Here is a 19,563-nt window from a genome sequence, read left to right on the forward strand (position 1 = left end):
TAAATTACATACCCTTTGCTGAATTTCTTGAATGGTGGCCTTATAACACTACGACTTTTCACAACACAATGGCGTCCAACTCTTACATTTGCCAGATCCCCTCGGATTATACAGTCATTCATTACGATGGTCTATAAAACAAAGCACATTTTAAAAACTTACCTATATAGCCCAAAACATAATACAAAAGGATAGATAAGAGGACACTATTATGTTATTATCTACTGCATCAAATGTTCTGCTAAAAGGGATAAAGTGAAGGGAGAGTTGCTCTCATGACTGCAAACTGACACTGGAGATATTCTACTACATTAGGAGCTTTGCCCTTAATATTCCATGAACAGAACTCACTGAATAAAAATTTAGTGAGAATGCTTGTAACAGACTTAGTTTATGTGTCTCTTTAGACTCACTCAGATCCACTGTCCAAGTGTTGGCTATTTGCTCACCTCTTTCTTTTTTTTTTTAATCTCCTAACACTAGTGTCTCTAACTTCATGCTCCGAGGTGGATCCACTCAAGTTCTGGTTCATCTCCCACTTCTAGACTCAGACTAAATACTACATTGTGTGGAGTAAGATCTGGAGGGATTGAAAAACACAAGAAGAAATCTAGGGGGATCAATGCTCCATATTGGTAAAGAGGAGGCATTCTCAAAATATGTATTGAATAAATGAATGGGATTTTTAAAGTGCATGTATCTGGATTTGTAGCTGTAAAAGTAGGCAAGAAAGCAGATCATGGGGAACAGTGTAAGCTGAGCATAAATGCTTAGACTTTTTTTTGCCCTATAGGGTATCAGGAATCAATAAAATATTTTACACAGATTAATAGAACTGGATTTTCATTTTAGAAATATTACTCTAGATACAATCTGGAGTCTAAACAGAGAGACTATAAATGAGACTGGAGGGAAAGTAATCCTTTAAATGAGTATATTGGATCAAGGCAAAAATAGACAATGGGGGCTGGGGATTTAGCTCAGTGGTTATGGCGCCTGCCTTGTAAGCACAAGGTCCCGAGTTCGATCCCCGGTACCACAAAAAAAAAAAAAAAAAAATAGATAATGGGCCAGGGATTTAGCTCAGTGGTGCCACCACCTGCCTTGCAAGCACAAGGTCCTGAGTTCGATTCCAGGTACCAAAAAAAAATAAAAAGATAATGGGCCTTATCTACGGCAATAGAATGGAAATGAGAAATAAAATAAAGACCATATTATAAAAAAGGTCATGTTAAACAACTCTATGTAGATATAATCTTCCAAACTCAGGAATTTAAAAACTCGACAGGGTAGTAATCTAATTTCTACAATATATAAATGTCATGAAGGAAAAGGGGTAACGAGAACTCTTGTTATTTAAAAGAGACTTAAGGGGCCTACCAACCAAATACAATGTGTGCATGACTCTTTTGGGATTATGATTTGAACAAATCAGCTGCTGGGATGATAGGCATGTGCCACCACATCCAGCTTGTACAGTAATTTTGGTTCTAAGTGCCACTGAATTTTGTTCTAGCATAAAAAGGAAAAATATTATATTACTTCCTTTTATTGATTTTTTTTTGCATTCAATAAATACAATTTGGAGAAAAAAGGGAATTGAAAGTGTACATCAATAAACAGCATCACAACAACATTTTATCTACCCTGCTAATGTCATCATTAGTGGAAAGCAAGCAAAGACATCCTGGAGCTGTCTTTGTCCCTTACCTTGCCATTGAGAACAATGTTCTGGCTTCCACACAACACTGACTGGCGACTAACTTTATTCCCAGATGCCTAAAAGGAAATAACAAAAAACTGAGTGGATTTCTGGGCCAAGGTTTCCACAAAGAAAGCACGAAATAGAGAGAAAAGAACTTCAAATGACATGAGGTCTAAAACTGATTTTTAAAAGCAGGGATGCAAACTAAAGGTTCAGGAATGGATTTACAATTTGTATGTGGTAAGTCTGTAACTTAGTGGCATCAGGGAGAGACGTGGATTTAAGTCCCAGTTCCATTTTTCAATTTAAAGCTCTAAACCGTGGTTAATGACGGTACCATTATTATAAACTTGTGAAAACGCAAAGAAAAAACAAAATAATAGTGAGTTTAATTGGAATACCTGTTGTTTCCAGCATTTCGTCACACATTGCAAACGCTGAATATATAAAAAAACCTCGATCGTTTTCAGCACATGTTAACAGGTTACGAAATATTAATTAAAAAAAAAAAAAAGTTAAGGGGCCGGGGATTTAGCTCAGTGGTTCCGCTGCCACCCTTGAAAGAGGAAGGACCCGAGTTCGATCCCCGGTACCAAAAAAAAAAAAGTTAAAATAGGCCCGAAGCCTAAGCTGTAATTAATATTTGGATAGCTAGAGGCTTCCTGGCCTCCAGAAGGGACTTTATCCCTATGAGAAAATCAGAAATATGCATCAAAAAGCCTAAAGTGGCCGCGTACGGACTAAACAACAAAATCAGAGGATGCCGAGGCGTCTCTAGGTAACTCCCGACCGTCTGCCAGAGAGACCCGGGGTGGGTGGGGCAGGGACAGACCGGGGCCTCAGAAGGATGCGGGCTTGGAAGACGCAGGGCGGATGTTTGAACACACGCACCGTCTCGATGTACTCGGACTTGTTGTAGAGTAGCTCGCCCAACTCCATGGCCACCGCCTCCTTTCCGACGCACCTCAGGATCCTGTCCAAGACCTGCTCACTGAGGTTCCGGCTACTTCCGGCTTGCGCCTCCACTTCCGCTGTCGGGGGGGGGCGGGGGGGGGGCTCGGCTCTAATCGACCTCTCGGCTCTCCTCTAGGCGGCCCTGCGCCCTCGGTCGGCTGTCCCCGGCGGCGCGTGCGCAGGCCGAGCGGTGGCTTTAATTGGCCTGGAGAAATGGCGCGCCTTGCCCGTGTGGGATGTCTGGTCGCGTTCTGAGGAGATCCCGGGTCCCTGATTCTTTCCCGGGTGCTTCTTGGACCCAAGTCCAGCTGGGTCTCCGTGTCCGCGGGTCCTGGGCTGGCGACGGCTGCTCTTTCCGTTCCCCCATCCCGATGGACGAGCCTCCCTGGAAGCCCCTCAGCTACGCCGAGAAGGAAAAGGTGCCTGGGGTGCGGAAAGGGCTGATTGGGACCCTCACCCGCTTCCAGCCTCCGGCCTGGAGGCCCGGCTTTCTCTCCTCTCAGTGCGAGGCAGCAGCCTCCTCAGACCTCCCTGCTCAATCTGAGTAGGCACAGGAAGTGAAAGTATGAGAGATTGGCGCGCTACTCACGTGCTGGCGTTTAGAAAACAAATTTTCATTACAGTAGCAATGCATAGAAACAAAATGGAAAACATTATAGACAAAGCTTAAATGCCTTTCGACAGCCTTCTTCGTTTCTTCTTTCTCCCCTCCCACACGCTCAGTCTTGACTTCCTCACACTCCACCCAGCCGAGTGAATCTCTCCAGGCTGGTACTTTCGGATCTTTCTGTGTCTCTGTGTTGGGCCGGGAGGCAGAGTATCCCTGACAACCAAAAAAATACTATGTATTTTTTTGAAGAGGGGAACGTTCATAAACAGTATGATCGGAATGGTATTGCAACTCTCGTTTTTCTCTGTTTAACAGCCACATTAGGACATAGTTATTTACCTTTTCTTAAAAAAAGCTCTGTACGGGCCGGGGATTTAGCTCAGTAGTTCCGCCGCCTGCTTCACAAGCTCAAGGACCTGAGTTCGATCCCCGGTACCAAAAAAAAAAAAAAAGTTCTGTATAATGTAGTTTGGAAGTGTCCCTGTTTCTTTAGAAGTTAATCTGATAGACTTTTAGTTTGTTTCCAGGCTCTTGTGCTGTTAACCGGAGTTTTTATTGTGCTTGCTGAACTCTCATTAAAATTAACTTGTCAGTCTTCTTCTTCTAGCTTACCTGCTACTAGCGTGAAAAGATCATTTCCAATAAACACGGTAATTATTGATAAGGCGGGTGAGAAGCGGACTAGCCTAGAGACGCAGAACACAGACTACTGCTAGTCAGCTGTTAGGTTTTGAATTGTGTCATTTACAAACTGCATGGTCTTGGAAGGATGAGTCCCCCTAACAGGTTCCTAGAAAGCAGAAGAAAAACGAAAATGGGTGGCTTTTGCTGCTGAGATTATTCTTTGATCCACAGCAGCCAGAGAGACAAAGGAAACCTAAACTTTGAGAAAATAGTAATTTGACTTAACCTGGTTCCAGTCTTTGTTGAATGCCTGCAGTGTGCCTGGCTAGGAATTCAGCAGTGAAAACTCCTCTTTCACTGGTCTTTGGAATGTTCCTCAAATACACTTAGCCCATCCTGCTGTGGAGCTTTTTAGTTCATGGTTCCCATCCCCCAATCTCCCTAAAGCTAACTCCTTCCTTTTTTAGGTCTAGGCTCGTTCCAAAGACAGTTCTAACAAATGCCTCCCTGAACACTCTACCTGGCAGTCTGTTCAGGACCCTAGTCATTCACCCTGTTTATTTAAGTGTTTGTTATCATGTAAAGTCTGTTTTCTTGTATAATACCTGTATCCTGAGCTGTATGTAAATTGCCTTCATCACCCTGTGTCTCTGGCATCTGAAATAAATGATACAGTAGCTGACACATAGTGGGTATCAGGTACTGTTCTAGGTGCTAGAGATACCATTAACTGACATATATTGAATGAAGGTGACAACTGTTATCTTCATGGTTTTTACAGCGATGAGGGGAACAGGGAAGTAACAGACGACATACTGTGGTATAGTAAAAACCTGTGATAAGGGAAGCACAGAGAAGGGATGGAGAGTCTAACCTGGATTTGGAGAACAACCTAGAATTCTGTCTCCAGGGAAATAAAAATCTTAAACTGGCCTGGGGATTTAGCTCAGTGGTGCCACCGCCTGCCTCCCAAGCGCAGAGTCCTGAGTTCGATTCCCTATACCAAAAAAAAAATCTTAAACAGGGTTGAGGAATCCATAGGAATTGACAAAGGGAAAAAATGTTCCAGGTGACAGGAATAGTTTATTCACAGGTCCTGAGAGTGAAAAGCTTGGTGCTTTGTGAGAACTGGAATAGGTCTGTGTGTGCCAGTTCCTCTCCTGGAGGCTGAGGAACCCTGCTGAACACGGACTGTGTGCTCCTATCTGATAGACACTGTACTGCTTCCCTCTGTTTCCACCTCTCCACTACTCAACAAAATTGGTGTTTTTCTTCTTCTAGTTGAAGAAAAAATTAGCATTTTTGAAAAGGGAATACAGCAAGACACTGGCCCGCCTTCAGGTAAGTGGATTGTATTCTCTCAGATTATGTTATTGTGCAGACAGCTTTAAAAACAATTTCTGACAATAATAAAGCTCTAAAGGAAGTTTCTTTCTTGAACTTCTTGTGTTTTTTCTAGCGTGCCCAAAGAGCCGAGAAGGTTAAGAATTCTGTTACGAAAACAGTGGAACAGGATTGCTCTCCCCAGCGTGAAATCTCACTACAGCTAAACCACTCAGGTAAATCGAGTGTAGTCACTTATACTTGCTTTATCATTCATTTTTCAGGTATATTTATTTATTAAGAAGCAATAGAGGAAAAAAAAATGTAAAAAGAAAAAGAAGCAATAGAGGGCTGGCGATTTAGCTCAGTGGTTCTGCCGCCTGCCTTGTAAACGCAAGGTCCCAAGTTCGATCCCTGGTACCAAAAAAACAAGAAGCAATAGAGGGGCCAGGGATTTAGCTCAGTGGTTCTGGTGCTTGCCTCGAAAGCCCAAGGTCCTGAGTTTGATCCCTGATACCAAAAAAAAAAAGAAGCAATATATTTTTAACATAAAATTCATATGCCATAAAATTAAAGCAATAAACTATACTTTCATTTGGGTTATTTAGTTGCTCATTTTTCTTCAACTTTTAGAAACTATATTTAAAGTTTAAATATCAGAATGATTTTTTTTTTAATTACCCACATATGCACAGAGAAAAGTACTCTTTGAAAATCAATGGAAAAGGGCCGGGGATTTAGCTCAGTGGCTCCAGTGCCTGCTTCGAAAGTGCAAGGTCCCAAGTTCGATCCCCGGTACCAAAAAAAAGCAATGGAAAGAAGTGTTGGAAGGAGAGGAGGGCAGAGGACAAAAAGAAAGGAAGATGTGCTGTGTACATGTATAAATACCACTTAAACTACTTAAGGCAAAAAAAAAAGGAAGGCAGGAAGAAAAGAAAGAAACCTGAGAAAAAAATTACGTGAGGTTTTAGGAGTACATACACATCAGTGGTAATGCACATGCTTAGCATTTGCAAGGCATTAGGCTTTGTCCCTAGCACGAGAAGAAATTAGATGAGATTAAAAATTAAAAGAAAAGATGATTGAGAAAAAAATAATCTTTTAAAAGAAACACTTTTTGGCGTAATTTTATTTATTTACATTTACTTAAAATTTTGTAGTTGTTAGAATTTTTAAGACATGAACCTTGTTCTGCCAGAACGAAATGTCTTTGATTCTTTTTAAAATAAATATTCAGAAATAATATTTTTATTTACTTACTTATTTTTGCAGTATTGGGATTGGAATTCAGGGCCTCAAACATACTAGGCAAGTGCTGTACCACTGAGCTACACCTCTAGCCCTGTAATACATATTTTTTTGTTTTGTTTTGTTTTTGAGACAGGGTCTCAAGCTATGTAGTTTAGGCTGGCCTTGAACTCACTGGGTAACCCAGGCTGGCCTCAAACTCACAGTGATCCTCCTGCCGCAGTGGTGGGGAAATTGATCTCAGGACCTTGCACTTGCCAGGCAGGCGTGGCGCCACTGAGCTACATCCCTGGCCCCTGTTTGTTCCATTTTAAAAGGAAACTTAATTACATACATTTTTTTCTCCTCAGAACCTAAAAATGAAGGATCTCCTCATGGAAAGTTACAGATCAGTATCCATCTTGATGAGGAAACTGGAGAAAAGACATCTGTGACACTTGATGATGAGGCTGAGTCTTTTAACTCTGAAGATGGCCTAGAAGAAGGGTTATGTTTACAAAGAACAGATGACACCCAAGAGCACTTACCCTATAAGGTCAATGATCCTGTTGCTGAGAAAAGACAGAGTGAGCTGCCTGGGAGAAAAAAGCAGCCAAAGAGAACACTTAATTCACAGGAAAGAGGTTTCTTTGACATCAGTTCCCTCATACTCTCTGGCAAAAGGTTAAAGAAACAGGAAGTAATCAATAACAAAAATCCTACGTTATCAGTAACTGAAGTAACACACCTTTCAAGTCCTGAATCTGAAATTCCAGATTTTCCAGCACCAGTTACAGAAAATGATGGAGAGAGTGAATTAATTCCACCAACTGCCAAGTTAGAAAGAGGTGTTGCTATATCCTCAAGAGGAAATAAGTTTTTCAAGGAGGCTGCAGTTCCTTTGCATACTATAACAGACTGCAGTAATAGTCAGCACCTTGAACATGTCCCTCCTGAAGGTCACTATGAATTTACATCTCAGGGATTTAAAAACATTAACTCTGTTTCATCCATAAACCTGGAAGCACAAGGCATAAAAATGACTGTCTGCACAGATAACGAAGTAATAAATGAAGCTGTAAGTACAAGTAGCCAGCTGCCTCAAAGTCCTAATTTACAGGCAGATGATGCATATTCTGTAAATAAACTCATTTACAATAACTCATCAGCAAATATAAGCCAAAATGTAAATGAAAAAAATCACGCAGAGAAATCTTTAAAATCTCTCAGTAATATTCTCGACAGTAGAAGTGTAAACCTCCAGGAAGATGAAGTTCTAAGTCAGCCTAAAAATCTTAGCCTAGAAGTGGTCTCTCCTGTTTCTACAGAAAATCAGAATCATTCTTGCACAATGCTTGAAGGCCTTCTATTTCCTGCAGAATACTATGTTAGAACAACACGTCACATGTCAAACTACCAGAGGAAAGTAGCCCTGGAAGCTGTAATTCAGAGTCATTTGGGTGCCAGGAAAAAAGGGTTTAAAAATAAAATTAAAGAAGTAACTAAAGATGTAAAGCTTTCTATTGAAGAAACTGACCAGAGTGAAGGTAGGATTTCAAGTACATGCCCAGTTCACCCAAATTCGAAAAGTCCTCTGGAACTTCTCTCATTAGCTGAAGTCATCTCTCCTGCTGGAGCCACTGAGGACAGTGGCTGTTCTAGGAAGACTATTTCACAGCCATGTGGTAGGAGACACAGAAGAAAAAGAAAATCCGTCAGCACCTCCGCCCTAGATCACTGTGAACTGCTTTTGCCAGCTTCCAGTATATCAAGTGTTAACAGTTCTGAGGATAAAGTCACATGGTACAGACGTCAGGCTAAGAAGGCAGTTGTTCATGATAAGAGGGTTAAAGGTAAGTAAGATTGTGTGTAATGATGATAGTGGTGATAGCTGTTTACTGTGTGCTGGTGCTTTCTAAATGCTGTATAGGGCTGGGGATTTAGCTCAGTGGTTCTGCCCGCCTGCCTTGAAAGCACAAGGTCCCAAGTTTGATCCCTGGTACCAAAAAAAAAGAATCTAAATGCTGTATACAACCAGGATTGGTAGTGCAAGCCTGAAATCCTGGCACTTTGGGAGGACAAGGCAGGAAGGTCACAAATTAAGCCCAGCTAAGGCAACTGAGCAACTTAGTAAGACCCTGTCTCTAAATAAACAATGGGCTGAGGGTTTTGCTCAGTCTGAAGGCCCTGGGTTCAATGACCAGTGCCCGCAACATGCATAACACACACACACACACACACGTGCTATGCAGATGATAACATTGGATCATCATAGCAACCCTACCTAAGATAGTCTATTTTTATCTCCACATTTCAGACAAGGAAAGTAAGAGGCATGGGGAAATTAAAAATGATACCAGAGTTCATTAATGTGGGGTTTGTTATTTTTTTAAAAATAAATTTTATCCCATTCCAACCCCCTCAAGCCTCTTCCCCTCCTGTGGGTTTTTTCTTTTTTTTAATTTTTTTTCCTTTACTAAAATGGTTGAAAAAGTTATCACTGCAAGGGAAAATATGTTGGGTGGTTACCAAAATTAATATCTATTCAGATATAGCACATACTTCATTGGAGGTAGAACATTTATGTATCTTAAATAGGAAGTGTTTTGAAATAAAATTGTTAGAGAATCCAGAACTGGGTGTGGCTCAGTGGTAGGATACTTGTCTAGAGCGAGAGTCCACTGAAAAACTCTCAGCAGTGATCGTGTAACAAACAGCCCAAACAACTTTTTGAATGTGGTAGTATAACCTTTGCAGTCTGTAGGACACAGTTTTGGAGGAAAGCAAGTAAGGAAGGGTATGTTACAATTTAAACTTTTTATTCATTTTCTCAGAAGTGAATGACATCTGATAAACTGAGTGCCCAGACTGGGTCATTCATTGTGACTTTAAACAAGAGATCAGCTAACATCCTGTAAAGACCAGATAATAAAGACTGTACTCTTTTCTCTGTCTAAACTACCCAGTGTGGTGCAAAAGCCAGCCATAGGCAACTTGTAAATGTGACTGTCTCCAGAAAACTGTTTGTGCCCAAAAACAGGCAACAGGTTGCTCTATACCAGTGAACATAGTCTTTAGTGTATGAGATATAATTTATTAAATTAATTTTGGGGGGGGGTACCAGGGATCGAACTCAGGTCCTTGTGCTTGCGCAGCAGGTGGCGAAACCGCTGAGCTAAATCCCCAGCCCATAAATTAATTTTTTAAAGCAATAATTACTTTTTTCATAATTGTCTTTTTTGCATTTTTAAAATTTTATTGGTACATTTTAGATATCCATAATGATAACGTTCAAAAAAAAAAACAGTCACCATAATGATAACATTCATCATAGGGAATTTGTACCTGTACATGATATATCTTGCTGCTTCCCCTGCCCCCATTCCCCTTCCCTCCATTCAAACCCTCTTCCCCTCATTTACTTTTTTTTTTTTTTTTTTTGAGGCAAGGTCTTGCCATGTAGTTCAAACCAGTTTTGAACTCACTGTGTAGTCCAATCTGGCCTTGAACTTATGGTGATCCTCCTGCCTCAGCCTCCTGAGTGCTGGGATTACAGGCGTGTGCCACCTCACCCAGCTTCTCCTCACCCAGCATTTACAAAAGCTTTGTTTCCATTTTTTCCTTCTGTCGTTTTTTTACCTGTCCTTTCTTTCCTCCTACACCCTCCTTTGTTGGTCTTCCCATTTGAATATTTTCTTCCCATTTCCAATATCTGTTATACATTTTGGGCCTTATTTACACTTTCAGTTTCTCAGACCAGAGAAACAATGGAGTATTTACACATGTGTGTCCAATTTATTTCACTTAAGAGTATGGTCTCAGTGTGCATCTGTTCAGCTAGAAATGTCTCAAGTGTATCCTTCTTTATGGCTGAGTAGTACTCCATTTTATTTAAAAAAAACAACCCACATCTTCTTTATCCAGTCTCCAGTTGATGGGCATTTAGGCTGTTTCCAAGACTTAGCCATTACAAACTGTGCCGCTGTAAACATGAGTGTGCATATATCACTGTGGTGTGATTCTTTTAATTCTTTGGGGAAGATACCCAGCAGGGGAATAGTGGGGTCAAATGGGACTTTCAGTCCTAGTTCTTTGAGGTGTCTCCATACTGATTTCCACAGTGGTTACATCAGTCTACACTCCCACCAGCAGTGGAGCAGGGTTCCTCTTTCCCCACAGCCCTGCCAGCATTTGTTATTGGTTGATTTCTTGATGGCAGCCATTCTTTCTGGGATGAGGTGGAATCTCAGCATTGTTTTAATTTGCATCTCTCGAATGACCAGTGATGTTGAACATTTTTTTATATGTTTATTTGCTGTTTCTATTTCATCTGAGAAGTGTCTGTTCATTTTAGGTACCCATTTTTGGATTGGGTAAATTTGAGAGGTCTGATTTTTTTGTTTTTTTGAGCTCTTTATATACTAGATAGTAGTCCTTTGTCAGAGGAACAAATGGCAAATGTTTCCCACTCTGTGGGTTGTCTCAGCTCTGCTGGTGGTTTCTCTTGCTGTGCAGAAGTTTAATAAGATGAGATCCCCGTGGTTGATTCTTTGTGATATTTCCTGTGCAATAAAGTCTTTGCCTACACCTGTGTCTTCAAGACTTCTACCTATTCCATCTTCCAGCAGGCTTAGTGTTTCTGTTTTAATATTTAGATCTTTGGTCCATTTGATTTTAGCTTAGTGCGTGGTGAGAGATACAGGTCTAGATTCAATCTTTGGCAAGTGGAGAGCCAGTTTTCCCAGCACCATTTATCAAAGAGGCTCTCTTTCCTCCAGTGGGTGTGTTTGGCCTCTTTATCAAAGATAAGGTAGCTGAATGTGCTTGGAGTTGTTTCGTCATCTTCTGGTCTGTTCCATTGATCCTTGGGTCTGGTTTTTTGAAAATATCATGCTGTTTTTAATCATGGTAGCTTTATATCACAACTTCACATCAGGGATTGCAGTGCCCCCTGCCTTGCCCTTGTTGCCCAGAACTGCTTTTGCTATTCTGGTCTCTTCTGGTTCCATATGAATTTTAGGATTATTTTCCCTACTTCTGTGAGGTATGCTCTTGGTATTTTTATTGAGATTGCATTAAATCTGTACAACAGTTTTGGGAGTATGGCCAGTTTTACTATATTGGTTTTTCCTACCCAAAACCAAGGGATATCTTTTCGTTTTCCGATATCCTCTTTGATCTTTTTCAGAGTATTTTAGTTTTCAGTATAAAGGTCTTTTACTTCCTTCATTAGATTGATTCCTAAGTATTTCACTTTTTTATTAATAAGTTTTTATTTTATCCTATTCACCCTAAAGCCCCCTCCCCTCCCTATGTACAAAAGCTTTGTTTCCATTTTTTCCTTCTATTTTCACTTTTTTTCTTGTCCCTTCCTTCCTTTCTTCCTCCCTCTTTCCTTGTTCCCCTTCCCATTTGAACACTTAAGTATTTCATTTTTTTGGATGCTATTGTGAAAGGTGGTGTTTCCCTAATTTCTTTCTCAATGAGTTAGTTATTTGTGTACAGGAATGCTACCGAATTTGGTTATTAAATCTAGAAGTCTTTTGGTGGCATTTTTGGGGTCTTGTATGCAGGTATCATGTCATCCACAAATAATAATTTAACTTCTTCCTTTCCCATCCTTATTCCTTTTATTTCTTTCTGTTGTCTTATTGCTCTGGCTAGTGTTTCCAGAACAATATTGAAAAGAGTCGCGATAGTGGACATCCTTGTCTTGTTTCTTATTTTAGAGTGAAAGCTTTCAGTTTTTGGCCATTTAGTATGATGTTGGCTGTTGGTTTTTCATAGATGGCTTTTATCAGGTTGAGATAAAGACCATCTATTCCAATTTTCTCAAGGATTTTTTTTTTTTTCGATACTGGGGATCGAACTCGGGACCTTGCGCTTGCGAGGCAAGTGATGGAACCACTGAGCTGAATCCCCAGCCCTCTCAAGGGTTTTTATCATGAATGAGTGTTGGACTTTGTCAAATGCTTTTTCTGTATCTAGACGATCATATAGTTTTTTGTGCTTGGCTCTGTTAATATAGTGTTATTACATTTATTGATTTGCATGTGTTGAACCACCCCCGCATCCCTGTGATGAATACTACTTGTTCATGGTGTATAATCTTCATAATGATTTGCTGCATTCTATTTGCCAGAGTCTTGAGGACTTTTGTGTCTACATTCATCAGGGAGATTGGCCTGTAGTTCTCTTTTTTGATTGGATCCTTCTCTCGTTTTGTCATCTTTTAAGACAAGAATACCAAGAAAGCATCAAATATGCAGTCCAGTAAAAATCTAGAAACATTTTCCTAGACTTTGCAATAGTCTGCTGTGATTTTAGTAAACTGCAGCTATGTTTAAAAACATGATATTCACCAAACATAAAATTAACTTTTAGATTAAGTGAACAAGGCAGTGGTTTTTCATATATTTACAGTGTTACTTCTCTCTAGTTTAACACTGTCAAGTAAAGTTCATACTGTTCAAGCAGCTGCCTCCTATATTCTCTGTCCCCCTCCAGCCTCCAGCCCAGGCTGCAGCCAATCTGCATGCTCTCTCTATGGATTTACCAATTCTGGATATTTCGCATAAATAGAATTATACAGTAGGTGACACTGTGTGTCTCACTTTACATAATATTTTCAAGTTATATCCATGATGTAGCATATATCAGTACTTCATTCCTTTTTGTGGCAGAATAACATTCCATCATTTGTATGTACCACATGTCTATTTATACACTCATTAGTTTGATGCAGTTACATTTTTAAAAAGATTGGATTCCAGACACAGTAAGAGCAATAAATTACTTTTTGCTTGAAAGAGGAACAAAGTTTTCTCTTTTTTTTTTTTTTGATACCAGGGATCGAACTCATGACCTTGTGCTTGGGAGGCAGGTGGCAGCACCACTGAGCTAAATCGCCAGCTAAGTTTTCTTTTATGAGGAGAGCTAGCATTTTGTATATTATCCTCCAGTAGCCTGCTGGAATTTGCTTTTGCTTTTACTTTTGGTTTTTTGAGACAGGGTCTGGCCATGTAGCCCAGGCTGGCCTTGAACTAATGGCAATTCTCCCGCCTCAGCCTTCCAAGTGCTAGGATTACAGGTGTGTGCCACCACGCCCAGCTGGAACCATTTTTACAGGTGGGAAGGAGGTTAGAGGTTTTTAGTCCAGTTCCCTTTTGAGGAGAGAGAGAGGAGGGAAAATGAACCAGCTTGCCTGAGGTCATACCTCACGCCAGTGGCCAAGCTGAGACTTGTGCCCCAGTCTTCCTTCTCCCAGTTAATACTGTCAGCACCGCATTATTTTGGGTCCTACAAAAGAATAGCTGCTAGTTACCCACCCACTGAATGTTCATTTAAGCCCTTTACCCAGGGTTTAAAGTCATAGATGGAGCCAGATGAGGTGGTGCATACCTGTGATCTCAGCATTCTGGGAGGCTGAAGCAGGAAAATCGAAGTTTGAGCCCAGCCTGAGCAACTGAGTGACTCAGTGAGATACTGTTTCAAAATAAAAATGGGTCGGGGAAGTAGCTCAATGTGAAGGCCCTGAATTCAGTTTCCAGTACCACGAAGAATAAATGAAAGTCATGGATGGGAGAAGTAATGAACATTTTCTATTATATTTGAGTTAAGAAACTTACTCTTTGGGCCAGGGATTTAGCTCAGTGGTTCTGGCGCCTGCCTCACAAGCGCAAGGACCGGAGTTTGATCCCTGGTACCAAAAAAAAAAAACCAGAGAGAAACTTACTCTTGGTTGCCTCTTACTGTCTCTTTGGGTTTTGTTGCTGTTGTTGTTGCTTATTTTTCTATTTTAGGGAAGGAAGTTCATTGTCAAAAAGAAGAGTCCCTTTATCCCAGTGACAGTGCTTCTTTAGCTTTGGATGGTGATGCTTTCACTTCTTCATTTCATAAGAAGGAAATGCTGAATTTAAAGCAACTGTTGTCTTCTCTCAGTATGACAGACTTTGAGTTACCTGATGAGGATTTTGGGCCTCTTAAGCTGGAAAAACTGAAGTCCTGCTCTGAAAAGCCAAGTGAGCCTCTGGAATCAAAAATATGTGCAGAAAGACATCTGAAAGAGGGAAATTATATTGTTCTGCAGGAACCAATTCCTAACCGGCTAGATGCAGCAACGGAAGACTTGGGAGAGGACCTAGTTCTACCAGAAAAAGCACATCTTCAAGTGCCAAACAAAAAAAGCCAGCCTACAAATAAGAAGCTTTCTTCGTCCATGCTACTTTTCACTCCTTCCAACACTGCTGCCCCGAACGACAGTGACCCTCCTGCCGCAGACCTGTGCTCCCCGGCTCTCCCCATTGTGGGCACTACTCCCGCCTTGGGCTCCCAGGCTTGCTCTGGAAAAGCATCTGCTGAGGGCGGACAGACTTGCTCTATACCCCAACTTTCTCACTTGGAAGACACAGTTCTTCTTGCCAGTGACAGTAAACAGTGTGACAGTTCATCAGAACTGGATACCAGTTTGCGAGTGTCAGGTAGGCGAGGACAGTCTGCCTGCCACCATGACGCTGGCCCCCAGGCAGCACCACTACTCATTGAGTCATTTGCTTTCAGAGAAAATCAGCTCTGTGGAAATGCGTGCCTGGAGTTGCATAAACATTCCACTGAACAGGTACAATGGCTTCTTTTTTTTTTTTTTAGGTAGGGTCTCACTATGTAGTTCAGGTGGGCCCCGAACTCACTGTGTGCTGGCTTTGAACTCAAGGTGATCCTCCTGCCTCAGCCTCCTTGAGTGCTGGGATTACAGCCATGTACCACCATGCCCAGCAATGGCTACTTTTATAAAATTTTCTCGGAACAAATGAATTACCTTAATGAATATGGACAATATGACTTCTTCAAGTTGACCTCTTGGTGTTTAGGAATACTTTAACGTTTCTTTGACATGCCTTCATTGTAAACAACCTCATAGTAGGGAAATTAAGGTTAATTAAAATGTATATTTTTTTAAATGTGAGGGGGTCCTATTTTTTTCATCAGGTAAACAATTGCATGTGGAGCTTTGCTGCTGTTACCAGAGAAAATAACTAATGAGGTAGATATCTTGATAGGTAATGCAGGCAGACACAATACATAAAATGTAGATTCATGATGTTGACTTTTGTTTCCACAGACTGAAATAGCAGATCGTCCTGTTTGTGATAGCTTAAACTCGGGTAGCCTACAATTGGTTTCAAAGTTAAAGGTCAGAAGAATATTTTGTTAATTATGTGTCTTGTATCTTACATGTAAAATATTTATACATTGATAAGAAAGTTGAGTTGGATCCTATATCTTCCTGTTGTGTGTGTGGTTTCTGGGGTTTGAGCCCAGGGCCTTCACACTGAGCTACATTTCCAGCCATTTATTCTTTTTCTTTTTTTTTTTTTCCTGAGACAGGGTCTGGCTAAGTCACTGAGTTGCCTAGGCTGGGCTCAAATTTGTAAGCCTCTTGCCTCAGCCTCCCAGAGTGGTTGGATTACAGGAGTGTACTACCATGCCTGGAGCTTCCTGTTTTTTAGTACTATTAAAGAGTAAGCAGAGTCCAAAAAACTAGATTTGAATTCTTTTTCATAACCTCTACCTGTGATTATATTTTGAGCTCTCCTTCTGAGGTTTACATGTCAAGCTGTTGCCAAGAACAATGGAAGCTAAGTAGCTCAAGTTAGTACCTAAATTTAAATCAGGCATTTTAACAGAGTGAGATGAGTCGTCCATGCCTCTACTATCCAAATGATCTAATGTTTCTAAGGGAATCACTTATGATAACTTAAAATGGCGGGCCGGGGATGTAGCTCAGTGGCACCGCGCCTGCCTCGCGAGCACAAGGTCCTGAGTTTGATCTCTGGTACCAAAAAAAAAAAAAACTAAAATGGGTAGCAGTTCTAAATTGTGATATTGTGGATGGTTCATCCTTGGAGTGTGATAAACCAAGAATGTCTCGGAACCTTACTAAGTGGCCTTGGAGATCAGGTGGGGTGTGACATCTCTCCCTGTTGAGAGCCATTGGTATAGAGGAAAAAACTTCAAGTCACATGAACTGCTTCTGCCAATGACTGGCTATGTGACCGTGGGAAAATTTTTTTAGCCTCTGAGCTCCAGATTCTTTTTCTATAGAAGATACTTAGTGCCAAGTGCAGTGGTACATGCCTGTAAAGGTGAGTTGAGGCCAGCCTGATCTTAGACCCTGTCTCAAATTAAAGAAGGCTGGGGATGTTCCTCAGTGATATCTCACCCCTGGGTTCCATCCCTAGTCCCACAAAAACAAACAATAAATTAATTAATTAAAATAAAAGATAAATAGTAATACCTATGCTCTGTGCTGTTTCAAAGCTATTCTTGAGTCAATTTTAAATACTTCAGATTCTGAAGGAATTTTTTTGTTGTTGTTGTTGTTTTTTGGGTTTTTTTGGTGCCGGGGATCGAACTCAGGACCTTGCACTTGCGGGGCAGGTGGTGGAACCACTGAGCTAAATCCCCGGCCCTTGAAGGAATTTTTCATTTCATTAATGTTTGCAAATTTATACATAAACCTCTTTCCCCGTCCCCCGCCCTTTTTTTTCTGTAGTAGGGATTGAACCCAGTGCCTTCATACTGCTTCATCCCAGCCCTTTTTTTGTTGTTTTTTTTTTGGTACCGGAGATCGAACTCTGGTCCTTGCGCTTGCGCAGCAGGTGGCGAAACCACTGAGCTAAATCCCGGGCCCTAGTGTTTGTTTTTGAAACAGGGTTCTCTAGTTGTTTTTTTAAATAATGTTTTAAATTTTATCCCTTCCCCCCTCAAGCCTCCTCTCCTCCCTGTGTACAAAAGCTTTGTTTCCATTTTTCCTTCTATTTTCACTTTTTTTCTTGTCTCCTTTTTCCTTTCTCCCTCCCTCCTCCCTTGTTTCCCTTCCCATTTGAACACTTTCTTCCCATTTCCCAGCATCCATTATACATCTCAGTCCTCATTTCCACTTGTAGTTTCTCACAGCAGAGAAACAATGCAGTATTTACATGTGCATCAGATTTATCTCACCTAAGCGCATGGCCTCAAGGTCCATCCATTTAGCTATAAATGTCTGAAGCTCATCCTTTATGGCTGAGTACTACTCCATTGTATAAAAAATACCCACATCTTTATCCACTCATCAGTTGATGGGCACTTGGGCTGTTTCTAAGATTTAGCTATTTCAAGCTGTGCCACTATAAACATGGGTGCACATGTATCACTGTTGTAAGATGCTTTTAATTCTTTCAGGAGATACCAAGAAGAGGTATAGCTCAAATGGAACCTCTAGTTTTAGTTTTTTGAGGAATCTCCACCTGATTTCCAGTGGTTGTACTAGTTTACACTCCCACCAACGGTGGAAAACGGTTTCTTTTCCCCAAAGTCCTTCCGGTATTTGTTATTGGCTGATTTCTTGATAATAGCTGTTTTCTTGAGTAAGATAGAATCTCAGCATTGTTTTAATTTGCATTTCATGAATGACCAGTGATGTTGAACACTTTTTCATATGTTTGTTTGCTATTTCTAATTCTTCCATCTGAGAAGTGTCTTTTATTGCAGATGCCCATTTTTGCATTGGGTCTTTAAATTTGGGAGGTCTGATTATTTTTAGTTATATATTCTAGATAAAAGTCCTTTAATTGACTAGCTGGTAAAAATTTTTTCCCACTCTGTAGATTGTCTTTTCACTCTGTTGGTGGTTTTTCTTGCCGTCCAAAAGCTTTTTTTTTGGTACCAGGGATTGAACGCGGGTCCTTGCGCTTGTGAGGCAGACGGTGGAATCACTGAGCTAAATCCCTGGTCCTCTAAAAGCTTTTTAATAAGATGAGGGCTCCCTCATTTTTTATTGTATTGATTATTGACTCACCTTACTCCTCCGCTCCCAGTACCGGGAATCAAACTCAGGACTTTGCACTTGCAAGGCCAATTATTGAATTTTTGTTTGCTGCTTCATGTGTTTTTATTTGGGGGGGGGTGTTTTTGTTTTTGGTACCAAGGATCGAACTCAGGACCTCATGCTTGCCAGACAGATGCGGTGCTGCTGAGCTACATCCACAGCCCCATGTGTTTTTATTTTTAATTCCTTCTGTTTTTCATTTATTTTGTCCTTTTTTTTCTTAAAGAACTTCTTGAACTACTTGCTGATCTCATTTTAATCTTTCTTGTTTTCCAGTAAATACCTTTACGATTCTGAGTTTTTCTTGGAAATACACAGGTTTCGCTGCACAGATCTTGTCTCAATCAGAGACAGTCTACTGCTGTGGTGGCAAACCTATGGCACGATGTTATTTTTTCTTTTAAGACAAAAGATGTTAATGTATGAGTTTTTTCTAAACTAAAACCTCAGTATTCAAGGTTAATTGCAGTATTGGCACTTTGTGATAAGTGGGTTTTGGGTTGCAGTTTGGGCACTCATCTCTAACCTCAGTTTGTCCTCACTGGTCTGTTGTATGTGGTTTCAGTTATTCCGTCTTCAACCCAGGAGTGGTTCATCAGGATATGTTTTTATGGGCTCTGTTTTTGTGCTTAGACTGATCTATCCCATTCTGGCCTAATATCCCATTCATCCCATTCTAGAGTAATACACTTTTAAATCCATTATGTAAATGTGTACAGGCAATTTTTGGTAGTTGCATAAGACCCACAAAGCTTGCTCTTTTGACTTGCATAAAACTTTAATTTCATTTACCTAGTATTTTACCTAACCCTTGTAATTCATCATTTTTCATACTTACTCTTTTCAAAACACAGACTTCAGGTATCTGTTTAACCTAACTGTTGTTGCCATTCTGGGTCAGAATCCTTCTGGTTCCTGTTCCGTGGATGTGAGCGTCATGTGGTGGGAAGAAGCTGGTTTTAAAGAGCCACGTATCATAACTGCTTGTGAATATGTAGTTTCTCTTTGGAAACCCATGGACCCTTGTCAGTGGGAAAAAATTCATACCTGGCACTTCACAGAGGTAAGTCAGAATCATGGAGCTACAGTCATTTAGTGATAAGATAGATGGGCAGCCTGGGATTTAGCTCAGTGGTTTCGCCCGCCTGTCTTGCAAGCACAAGGACCCAAGTTCAATCCCCGGTACCAAAAAAAAAAAAAAAAAAAAAAAAAAATAGATGGGCAGCTTAACAAGGATCTGTGATCATGCAT

At 40.7% G+C, this 19,563-nt stretch overlaps 2 protein-coding genes across 9 annotated transcripts in view; one reads left to right on the forward strand and one right to left on the reverse strand.

Moving 5' to 3' along the window:
- Positions 1 to 2,763, reverse strand: part of Dctn5 (dynactin subunit 5) — a 30,204-nt gene extending 27,441 nt beyond the window's left edge. For all 3 annotated transcript variants that reach the window (XR_015450386.1, XR_015450385.1, XM_004855951.3), the window contains exons 1-3: positions 2,597 to 2,763; positions 1,711 to 1,779; positions 13 to 131 (exon numbers count right to left, since the gene is read on the reverse strand). Coding sequence is in view for 1 of the 3 variants with exons in the window: in XM_004855951.3 (XP_004856008.1) it covers positions 13 to 131; positions 1,711 to 1,779; positions 2,597 to 2,644 (236 nt within the window). In the remaining 2 variants the exon portion in view is untranslated. The remainder of the gene's footprint in view (positions 1 to 12; positions 132 to 1,710; positions 1,780 to 2,596) is intronic.
- Positions 2,764 to 2,808: 45 nt separating this feature from the next.
- Positions 2,809 to 19,563, forward strand: part of Palb2 (partner and localizer of BRCA2) — a 28,315-nt gene continuing 11,560 nt past the window's right edge. For 3 of the 6 annotated variants that reach the window (XR_002386565.2, XR_002386566.2, XM_004855950.3), the window contains exons 1-7: positions 2,825 to 3,078; positions 5,175 to 5,234; positions 5,353 to 5,452; positions 6,815 to 8,296; positions 14,246 to 15,060; positions 15,562 to 15,633; positions 19,214 to 19,375. Coding sequence is in view for 4 of the 6 variants with exons in the window: in XM_004855950.3 (XP_004856007.1) it covers positions 2,896 to 3,078; positions 5,175 to 5,234; positions 5,353 to 5,452; positions 6,815 to 8,296; positions 14,246 to 15,060; positions 15,562 to 15,633; positions 19,214 to 19,375 (2,874 nt within the window). In the remaining 2 variants the exon portion in view is untranslated. Of the gene's footprint in view, positions 3,079 to 5,174; positions 5,235 to 5,352; positions 5,453 to 6,814; positions 8,297 to 14,245; positions 15,061 to 15,561; positions 15,634 to 19,213; positions 19,376 to 19,563 lie in introns of all 6 variants that reach the window. The other 3 variants (XM_004855949.3, XM_013076452.3, XM_087208859.1) reach the window with 3 other exon arrangements.

Source organism: Heterocephalus glaber, unplaced genomic scaffold (genome assembly GCF_053883595.1).
Source record: "Heterocephalus glaber isolate CG9 unplaced genomic scaffold, H.glaber_assembly_v1.0 deba00000943, whole genome shotgun sequence".
NCBI lineage: Eukaryota > Metazoa > Chordata > Mammalia > Rodentia > Bathyergidae > Heterocephalus > Heterocephalus glaber.